Source organism: Cervus elaphus, chromosome 18, assembly GCF_910594005.1.
Source record: "Cervus elaphus chromosome 18, mCerEla1.1, whole genome shotgun sequence".
NCBI classification, from domain to species: Eukaryota; Metazoa; Chordata; class Mammalia; order Artiodactyla; family Cervidae; genus Cervus; species Cervus elaphus.
The window spans coordinates 11,841,538-11,853,050 of record NC_057832.1 but is presented as its reverse complement, the minus strand read 5'-3'; the positions used below and the strand labels follow the sequence as shown (position 1 = coordinate 11,853,050).

The following is an 11,513-nucleotide window of genomic DNA, read 5'->3' as shown; positions in this document are numbered from 1 at the left end:
TGACTCATTGGAAAAGACCCTGATGCCGGGAGGGATTGGGGGCAAGAGGAGAAGGGGATGACAGAGGATGAGATGGCTGGATGGCATCACCGACTCGATGGACATGGGTTTGAGTAAACTCTGGGAGTTTGTGATGGACAGGGAGGTCTGGCGTGCTGTGATTGATGGGGTCTCAAAGAGTCGGACACGACTGAGCGACTGAACTGAACTGAATTATTATGGACTTTGTCCATTGACTCTAGAGGTCCAATAGTATAGGAAGGGCCAAACTTACTCCCCCTCATGACTCAATGTGTGCTCTTGTCTCACTGGAAAGTACCCAGAAAAGGACCATTTCCAGGATCAGCCATAAGTGAGTTCATAAGTAAGTTTTTACCTTGTAAAATTGGCACAGAAGTTGGGGTCTATGAAGGAGGTCAAAAAGCCCCAAGCAGAGATAAATGGACTCATAACTCAAGGTCTAGTCTATGAACCTGACTTAAGAGCTACAGTATACAGTATGGATTGTATAGAATGCAGTATGTGCTATACAATATATATTACGTAGTATACACTATACAGTATACATACTATGGTATACAGTATGTGCTATACAATATATATCACATAGTATACACTATATGGTATACAGTACATATCACACAGAATGTAATATACAGTATACACTATACTGCATGTATTATAAAGGCTTTTCAGGAGCGAGTGCTGCTGCATGCCATTCAGTGTAATTGTTGTGACAAACAGGATTTTATAGTTAATCTCCATTTTAAAATGAACAGCTTAATGAGCAAGACAGTTGGTTGTCTACATCACAGCCATTGCTTCCTTTCCTTAGCAGCTTAACCCTGATCTCCTGCACCCTCTTCTCAACAATCATGCCCTTCTTTTGTAGGAAGATGGATTCTTTCCTGAGCCAGGAGTAGCGTATTCACCATCCAAACAGTGTGAGGGCCTCAGTCCCCTCACTAGGTGTGTGGTTTCAGTGGGATGTGAAAGAAACCCAGCCCAGCAGAGGTGAAGGGAAGTTTGCTGGAAGGCTCTGGGAAGGTTTTTCTCATTCTTGATGACAGATGGGGGTTTTCTCTCTTCTCTTTGTGCAATGTGACAATTTGACTGGAAATACTCATGCTGGCTGTACGAGGGGAATATGGAGATCGCTGCAGAGAAGGTGAGCCAGCCCATGATGATAAGACTTTCAATTAAAGCACCACTGTCCCTCACTTTCTTATTTTTTTATGATAGAATATTTTTTGTTGTGTATACCATTTTAATGTATCATTCTGTTGTTGGTAGGCAAAGCATTCTCAGACCATGTTAGTGTAATAGGGGAGAACTTTTGTATTCCACTACAAATTAATCACTAAAGGGTTGTCTATAAGCTTAAATTATGCATAATGGTCCATCTCTGTGAACCCTGCCTTCCAGGTAATAAGAATTAAGTTAAAATAACTTTCTTTAGCTCATAGGAAACATTTAGACCAGGCCCGCCTGTAAATGGCTACAAGAAGGAAAAAATTAACAACCTCTCCAAGGCTGACCAGAATCAGGAAATGTTTGACTTTACTCCTTCATTTTTAACTATAAAAGAAGCCATAATTATAATTTAAGCAAGATAGTTCTTCAGGTCACTAGTTCACCATCTTCTCAGTCTGCTGTTTTTTTTTTTTTTTTTTAAATAAAGTTATTATTCCTTGCCCCAGCAACTCGTTACTCAGTTTACTGACCTGTCCCACAGGGCGTAGTACAAGCTTGGTCTTGGTAACATCAGGAAGTTAGATATAATGTAATAAGGCTGTAAAAGCAGGTCAAGATAAGATAATCAAAGAGGCAGAAATCAGACCAAGGAGTGAACTTTACTTGGTAAACAGCCAGAAGTCATTGAGCAGGGGACGTGACAGGATCAGAGTTGTACTTAAAAAGATTAATTCAGAACTTGTATGTGGGAAGGATTTAAGAGAAGGCTCAGAATATTTCACCACTTAGAAGGCATTGTTGAATATTCATAAAAACTAGTTTATTGCTCTGCATAAATAATTTATAAACAAAGTAAAATACAGTGTGTGTTGCCATGGAAGTGACAAAGCCTAGGAAAGATAATGACAAGCACAAACTATGGTGCCATTGTAATTTAAATCAGTATAAAGCTTTCTAGAATTTAAGTACATTTTCAGGCAGACTATTTTGAATACATGAGGAAAAGATTATGGCTATTTTATAGTTCTTACTAAGAAAATAACAAAAGAGTCTTTGCACATGAGACTTATAAAGCTGAACAAGATCAAGTTCACACAGTCAGAGGCTGGCTAGTGTTGAAGGAGTGCCTGAACCTATCAAATAAATAGATCTAGCATAGCCCAGATCTCGTGGGCTAATCCTGATTAACACTGTCATAACTGTAGTCATTCTGATAATGGTAGTCCAATTATTAACTCCTATTAAGTGCTAAGCCCTGTATGTAACATTCGGGAGAATGTGGTCTTCAATTTTTATTACCATCCACATTTGCAAGTAATGATGAAGGGTAATATAAAAAAGACATCATTGTTGAATTCAGAGGCATGAGAAACACAGCTAAGTGAAAACCAAAGCTCTATAATTGGTGAAATCATAATTATGCCAAAATTTTCAAAAGTATTAATTAATAAATACTTTGTAAATGATGATGGGTATATGGATGTTAATCTAAAGGAGACAAATTGATTTCAGAGTGTAAAGCTGCAAAGATTTGAATAATCATGTAACAGGGAGGATACTATAGAAAGAAGTTACTAATTTTTTTTTTTTTTAATTCTCAAATAAACTAGTGCACAAATAAATGTTAAAAAGTCAACATGGGGCCGAGCACATGTTGGGAATAGATGGAGAGGAATAAGCACACCAAAAATCAAACATCTTTGAACATGTAACTTAAGAAACAACCTCATGAAACTTGGCCATGATGTCCTGGCTGGACATTTCTGAGATTTATTCATGAGTCCCCTGTTACAGAATGCAGTGCATACGTCCCCACCTCTTAGATCATATCCCAGTAGGTGGTTCTCTGCCTCCCAACCACAGTTTCTGATTCAGTAGCTTGGGGGAGGGGCTGAGAATTTTCTTTTTCCAAAGTTCCCAGGTGCTGCTGCTATTTTCTCACAATGAGAAGCACTGTGGACAGTTAAAAGAATCTAAGTTGAAGGAATCTACAAATCCACCTCTTCAAATGGCCACTGTCTCCCAGTCAAATTCCTTCCAGACTTTCTCTGCCAAATTTCTCAGAGAAGCTTTCTAAAAACACTGTATCCAGCTCCTCACCTCCCAACCCTCCCCAGACCCCTTCAATTTGCTGTCCATTCAGGCTCACTTCAGAAGCTTCCAGTTAAGGCTTTCAGCCCCCACCCTACTTCCACTTCCCAGCCTCTCAGCAGACCTGGCTTACTCCAGGCACCTGTGGACCACACTAAGATCTAGCTGTTAGCAATAGCTTACCTCCTGTATTTTGCCCTCAGACATGGAAGCACTTGTTCTCTGCCTACTTTGTGAATCCAAGCTCCTCATTTTTGTCCACACTGTAGCTAGGTTTATCTACCAGAAAGTCAAAAAAGTCCTATGAGTTCCCTGTTTAAATTCCTTAATTCTCTTCTCACTCCCCCTAGGGTTTCTTCTCTACTGGATACTCAGGGCTACTCACTAGTCTTTCTCCTAGCAGAAGAAGTTCAAGTGTCTCTCCCTGTGAAAAGCAATCCTCATGCATCAGAGTTTGTAAGAGAATCTTGAACTTAGGTTAGTTTGCTAGGGCTGAGGGGCTTCCCCGGTGGCTCAGCAGTGAAGAATCTGCCTTCTATGCAGGAGCCGTAGGACAAGAGGTTCCATCCCTGGGTCGAGCAGATCCTCTGGAGGAGGGCATGGCAAGTCACCCCATTATTCTCGCCTGGAGAGTCCCAAGGGCAGAGGAGCCTGGCGGGCTGGAGTCTATAGTGCCACAAAGAGTCAGACACGACTGAGGCAACTTAGCATGCACATACACTAGGCCGGACATATGGCCACAGACTAAGGGGGCTTAACCATCAGATGTTTATTTTCTCACAACTCTGGAGGCTGGAGTCCAAGTTCAATGCATCCACAGGTTTAATTCCTTCCAAGGCCTTTCTCCTCATCTGTGGTCTTCCTTATGTGTGAGTACATCCCAGGTACCTATCTATGTGTTCTGATCTCTTTTACAAAGATCAGATTAGAATAGGACCAACCATAAAAGTATCATTTTAAAATAATTACCTCTTTAAAAGGTCAAGATGGGCACAATAAAGGACAGAAATGGTATGGACCTAAGAGAAGCAGAAGATATTAAGAAAAGGTGGCAAGAATACACGGAAGAATTATACAAAAAAGATTTTCATGACCTAGATAATCACAATGGTGTGATCACTCACCTAGAGCCAGACATCCTTGAGTGTGAAGTCAAATGGGTCTTTGGAAGCATTACTATGAACAAAGTTAGTGGAGGTGACAGAATTTCAGCTGAGCTATTTCAAATCCTAAAAGAGTAAAGAGCTGCACTCAATATGCCAACAAATTTGGAAAACTCAGCAGTGGCCACAGGACTGGAAAAGGTCAGTTTTCATTCCAATCCCAAAGAAGGTCAATGACAAAGAATGTTCAAACTACCACACAGTTGCACTCATTTCACATGTTAGCAAGGTAATGTTCAAGTTTCAAGTTCATGTTTCAAGTTAGGCTTCAACAGTAGGTGAACTGAGAATGTCAATAAGTATAAGCTGGATTTAGAAAAGGCAGAAGAACAAGAGATAAAATTGCCATCATCTGTGGAAAATTCTGTCTCCTGAGAAATCTGTATGTGGGTCAAGAAACAACAGTTAGAACTGGACATGGAACAACAGACTGGTTCCAAATTGGGAAAGGAGTATGTCAAGGCTGTATACTGTCACCCTGCTTAGTTAACTTATATGCAGAGTACATCATGAGAAACTCTGGGCTGGAGGAAGCACAAGCTGGAATCAAGATTGCTGGGAGATACATCAATAACCTCAGATATGCAGATGACACCACCCTAATATTAGGCAGAAAGTAAAGAAGAATTAAAACGTCTCTTGTTGAAGGTGAAAGAGGAGAGTAAATAAGCTGGCTTAAAACTCAACATTCAAAAAACTAAAATCATGCCATCTGGTACCATCACTTCATGGCAAATAGATGAGGAATAAATGGAAACAGTGACAGATTTTATTTTCTTGGGCTCCAGAATCACTGTGGATGGTGCTGTGGCCATGAAATTAAAAGTCACTTGTTCCTTAGGAAAAAAGCTATAATGAACCTAGAAAAAGTATTAAAAAGCTTTTCTGACAAAAAGCTTTGTTGACAAAGGTCTGTATAGTCAAAGTTATAATTTTTCCAGGAGTCATGTATGGATGTGAGAGTTGGACCATTAAGGAGGCTGAACACCAAAGAATTGATGCTTTCAAAGTGTGGTGCTGGAGAAGCCTTTTGCGATTCCCTTGGACAGCAAGGAGATCATATCAGTCAATCCTAAAGGAAATCAACCATAAATAATCACTAGAAGGACTGATACTGAAGCTGAAGGTCCAAAACTTTGGCTTCCTAATGCAAAGAGCCAACTCATTGGAAATGACCCTGATGCTGGAAAAGATTGAGGCTAGAAGAGAAGGGGGTGACAGAGAATGAGACGGTTGTGTGGCATCATCAACTCAATGGACATGATTTTGAGCAAACTCCGGGAGATAGTAAAGGACAAGTAAGCCTGTTGTGCTACAGTCCATGGGGTCTCAAAGAGTCAGACATGACTGAGTTCCTGAACAACAAAAAAGGGTCTGTCTACAAATACAGTCTCAGTTTGAGGTACTGGCAGAGTTAGAGCTTCAACAAATTAATTTTGAATGAACACAATCAGTCGGTAACCTTGCACCTCTTATTAGACTTGTAATCAAGTTATCCACTTAATGCCTTCCCCATGATGGTACTCATATGAAATCTGAAGACCTGCTCAACAACCGCTCCACAGAAGTGTCAAGTTATCCTATTTCCTATTGAATGAAGGGTTATGATCAGTAGAAACAGGAATACAATGAACTTGGAGCAGCTTTCCCTGCACTTGACTGGAGGTTCCCAAACACAGACTCACCAAACAAAATGCCTCAGAGCCACATGATTTTGTGGTGACCTGGGCTCTCCCCATGAACTGGGGCCCAGTCAACACAAAGGCAGCACCCTCCCCTCCATCGGGAAAATGCACTTCCAAGGAAGAAGATTCAAAGGATTCAGAATGGGAAGAGTTCAGAATCTAAAAGCCCACTTAGTTTCTGTGAGGCTGATAACCCAGCTACAGTTTACTCCCTTGTTCAAGCCACTAAGAACAAAGAATGAAAATAACCAATATCCAGTCTCCTAGTTCACGTTCTCCTTGTTGAATCTAATAATGACAAAGTAAACATGGGTACAAAACTCAATGCCAGTCTACTTTCTGTTTGGGTGTTTGGCTGCACATTTGCTCTGCTGTTGGCTATGACAGATTCCTGATCCTTACAAAGCAGCTATATAAAGTAGATTTGATACAATATTCCACTTTATTATAAAACACAATCACTATTCTTTAGAAAAAAAAAAAAAACCAGAAAGATTACAGAAATATGTAAAAGTAGAAAATGTCATTTAAGAAACAGTCACCATTACTGCATTTTTCCATTATCTAATTTTCTTTGCATATGTTAAAATATGCAAGCATATTTTATGCAAATGTACATATTAAATGAAAACACTCTTCTTAATGATGTTTTCCAGTGTTTTAACTTTATTGCGAACCTTCTAATTTTGAGATAGTCTTTAGATCTTTTAAGGCTTCCCTCATAGCTCAGTTGGTAAAGAAGCTACCTGCAATTCAGTAGACCCTGGTTTGATTCCTGGGTCAGGAAGATCTCCTGGAGAAGGGAATAGCCACCCAGTGCAGCATTCTTAGGCTTCCCTTGTGGCTCAGCTGGTAAAGAACCCACATGCTATGCAGGAAACCTAGGTGTGATCCCTGGGTTGGGAAGAGTCCCTGGAGAAGGGAATGGCTACCCACTCCAGTATTCTGGCCTGGAGAATTCCATGGACTGTCCATTGGGTCACAAAGAGTCAGACACGACTGAGCGAATTTCACTTTCACTTTCACTTAGATATTTTAAGTTTCACTTCATATATGTCTTTTAATTATGTGGAATTGCTTTTGGTATAAAAATGTTTCTCTTCTTTTAAAATTTAGAAAGAAAAAAAGCATTACTTATTAAAAAGTTTATGTGATGCAATGAACCTTTCTTTAACCAACCAAACTTGGGGTCCTGTCACGCATACATAGTAAAGCCAATCTACTGCACCAGATTGTGATGAAGAAAAGTGCAGTGTTTATTGCAGGCATCAAGCTAGAAGTCCAGACAGTTAGTGTTCAAAAAGCTTGAACTCCCTATTGGCTTTAAGGGAAAGGTCTTTAAAGACAGGGTGAGAGATAGAGGTTTTGGTTTCTGTGCTCATCTCATGGGCATTCTTCTGATTGATTGGTGGTGCAGTAACTGAGAGTCAATATTATTGACCCACTGGTTCCAACTGGTCTGGGATCTTCATGCTTATGGGCACAATACAGTTAAATTCTTCCACCTGGTGGGGATTTCAGTGTCTGCAAAACAGCTCAAAGGGCATAACTCAGGATATTATGGATAGCCCTTGAGAAGGAACTAAATGGCTTTGACTTTATTTAATGGGTAAAATATTATTTTGCCTTGCCTGACTGTTTGCTTTTCTGTTTGCCTTTGATTTAAATTTATTCTTTAGAAATCAGGAAATGCCTAGGAGGCTTAAGTTTTTTACAGACAAGAGGCAGGCAGAAGATATGGGGGAAATTCTGTCTGGGAAGGTCTCATAGGGCCCTGCTTGGTTACACTGTGAGTAACTGTGATATTGATCCATTATTACTTCTCCCCCACACCCAAATTCCATAACTCAGATATTACCAGGTTCACATTTTTTTTATGTAGATGTCCAGATATGTTTAAAAGTGTCATTACATGTGAATGTGTAATATGTAATTCTTTGTTATCAGATTGGGTTAATAAATTATACCAGAACTTGCTTTATCACACTTAACACTTGAGGGTCATTTCATGTTACTAAAGTAATTTAATATTTTTTCCTTAAAATTGCATAATATTTGAGAGTATGACTGCTCCAAATGCATTTAACAGCACGGCCAAGCATTAATATTTAATATTTCCAGTTTTTTATTCTATTGCAAGTAATGTTACAACAAACATTTCTGTGCATACCTTATTTTACATGAGTTATATATGCAGAAATAAATCATAAAATTTAAAAATCGAATTTTACAAAGACTTCCAAACCAATATTAGAAAAATTTTTATCAATCTGCATTTCTAGAAATGATATGTGAGAGAAATTTTTTTTCTCACATCATGCAGAAAGTAGCAAATTTTAAATTGTCTTAATTTTTAGTAACTTAATGGAAAAGAATGGCATTTTATTTTAATAATTTGTATTCCCAGAATGTCGACATCTAGGAATCAGTGAACTGAAATGAACTGGAATGGGTGAATTTAACTCAGGTGACCATTATATCTACTACTGTGGGCAGGAATCCCTTAGAAGAAATGGAACAGCTATCATGGTCAACAAAAGAGTCTGAAATGCAGTACTTGGATGCAATCTCAAAAATGACAGAATGATCTCTGTTCCTTTCCAAGGCAAACCATTCAATATCATGGTAATCCAAGCCTATGACCCAACCAGTGATGCTGAAGAAGCTGAAGTTGAATGGTTCTATGAAGACCTACAAGACCTTTTAGAACTAACACTCAAATAAGATGTCCTTTTCATTATAGGGGACTGGAATACAAAAGTAGGAAGTTAGGAAACGCCTGGAGTAACAGGCAAATTTGGCCTTGGAGTACGGAATGAAGCAGGGCAAAGGTAATAGAGTTTTGCCAAGAGAATGAACTGGTCATAGCAAACACCCTCTTCCAATAACACAAGAGAAGACTCTACAAATGGACATCACCAGATGGTCAACACCGAAATCAGATTGATTATATTCTTGGCAGCCAAAAATGGAGAAGCTCTATACAGTCAGCAAAAACAAGACTGGGAGCTGACTGTGGCTCAGATCCTGAACTCCTTATTGCCAAATTCAGACTTAAATTGAAGAAAGTAGGGAAAACCGCTAGACCATTCAGGTATGATCTAAATCAAATCCCTTATGACTATAAAGAGGAAGTGAGAAATAGATTTAAGGGACTAGATCTGATAGACAGAGTGCCTGATGAACTAAGGATGGAGGTTCATGACATTGTACAGGAGACAGGGATCAAGGCCATCCCCATGGAAAAGAAATGCAAAAAGGCAAAATGATTGTCTGAGGACGCTTTACAAATAGCTGTGAAATGAAGAGAAGTGAAAAGCAAAGGAGAAAAGGAAAGATATTTCCATTTGAATGCAAAGTTCCAAAGAATAGCAAGGAGAGATAAGAAAGCCTTCCTCAGAGATCATTGCAAAGAAATAGAGGAAAACAACAGAATGGGGAAGACTTCAACAAAATTAGAGATACCAAGGGAACATTTCATGCAAAGATGGGTTCAATAAAGGACAGAAATGGTATGGACCTAACAGAAGGAGAAGATATTAAGAAGAGGTGGCAAGAATACACAGAACTGTACAAAAAAAGACCTTCATGACCCAGATAATCACGATGGTGTGATCATTCACCTAGAGCCAGATATCCTGGAATGTGAAGTCAGGTGGGCCTTAGAAAGCATCACTATGAACAAAGCTAGTGGAGGTGATGGAATTCCAGTTGAGCTATTTCAAATCCTGAAAGATGATGCTGTGAAAGTGCTGCACTCAGTATGCCAGCAAATTTGGAAAACTCAGCAGTGGCCACAGGACTGGAAAAGCTCAGTTTTCATTCCAATCCCAAAGAAAGGCAATCCCAAATAATGTTCAAACTACTGCACAATTGCACTCATCTCACATGCTAGTAAAGCAATGCTCAAAATTCTCCAAGCCAGGCTTCAGCAATACCTGAACCAGTTCAAGCTGGTTTTAGAAAAGGCAGAGGAACCAGAGATCAAATTGCCAACATCTGCTGGATCGTCAAAAAAGCAAGAGAGTTCCATAAAAACATCTATGTCTGCTTTATTGACTAGGCCAAAGCCTTTGACTGTGTGGATCACAATAAACTGTGGAAAATTCTGAAAGACATGGGAATGCCAGACCACCTGACCCACCTCTTGAGAAACCTGTATGCAGGTCAGGAAGCAACAGTTAGAACTGGACATGGACCAACAGACTTGCTCCAAATAGGAAAAGGAGTATGTCAAGGCTGTATATTGTCACCCTGCTTATTTAACTTCAATGCAGAGTACATCATGAGAAATGCTGGGCTGGAGGAAGCACAAACTGGAATCAAGATTGCTGGGAGAAATATCAATAACCTCAGATAAGCAGATGACACCACCCTTATGGCAGAAAGTGAAGAGGAACTAAAGAGCCTCTTGATGAAGGTGAAAGAGGAGAGTGAAAAAGTTGGCTTAAAGTCCAACATTCAGAAAACTAAGATCATGGTATTTGGTCCCAGCACTTCATGGGAAATAGGCGGGGAAACAGTGGAAGCAATGTCAGGCTTTATTTCTTTGGGCTCCAAAATCACTGCAGATGGTGACTGTAGCCATGAAATTAAAAGACACTTACTCTTTGGAAGGAAAGTTATGACCAACCTAGACAGCATGTTAGTGCTTAGGTGCCCAAGCTACTGAGGGTCTAGGTCCGGGCAGCCGAAGAGTGTGGTTAGCAAGATGAACAAAGATGCGCAGATGAGAGCAGCGATTAACCAAAAGTTGATAGAAACTGGAGAAAGAGAACGCCTCAAAGAGTTGCTGAGAGCTAAATTAATTGAATGTGGCTGGAAGGATCAGTTGAAGGCACACTGTAAAGAGGTAATTAAAGAAAAGGGACTAGAACACGTTACTGTTGATGACTTGGTGGCTGAAATCACACCAAAAGGCAGAGCCCTGGTACCTGACAGTGTAAAGAAGGAACTCCTACAAAGAATAAGAACATTCCTTGCTCAGCATGCCAGCCTTTAAGATTGAATTAGATTGTGTTGTTTTGTGGTTTTATTTCTAAAGTAAAACTTGCCATAAATTAGGAATCGGCTTCCCAAAATAAAATCCTTTTTTGTATGATGGTATACAGTTTTCAGTAATGATGTATACATTGTATTGATTTTTTTCCCTAAATGTGTTATTTTAATAAATATCTCATGAATGAAAAAAAAAAAAAAAAAGCAGAGACATTACTTTGCCCACAAAGGTCCGTCTAGTCAAGGCTATGGTTTTTCCAGTGGTCATGTATGGATGTGAGAGTTGGGCTGTGAAGAAAGCTGAGCAACAAAGAATTGATGCTTTTGAACTGTTGTGTTGGAGAAGACTCTTGAGAGTCCCTTGGACTGCAAGGAGATCCAA

The 11,513-nt window shown here is 39.6% G+C and overlaps 1 protein-coding gene across 1 annotated transcript; it reads left to right on the top strand.

The window, feature by feature from the left end:
• The first annotated feature begins 10,802 nt into the window (after positions 1-10,802).
• Positions 10,803-11,313, top strand: LOC122674247 (transcription and mRNA export factor ENY2-like). Its single transcript, XM_043872432.1, has one exon. It carries the CDS (start codon positions 10,845-10,847, stop codon positions 11,133-11,135), a length of 291 nt encoding a protein of 96 aa, XP_043728367.1. The 5' UTR covers positions 10,803-10,844; the 3' UTR covers positions 11,136-11,313.
• Positions 11,314-11,513: the final 200 nt, after the last annotated feature.

What these genes read in the sequence shown, in the direction of transcription:
- LOC122674247 (XM_043872432.1), top strand. Translation starts at nt 10,845, where the DNA reads ATGAACAAAGATGCGCAGATGAGAGCAGCGATTAACCAAAAGTTGATA.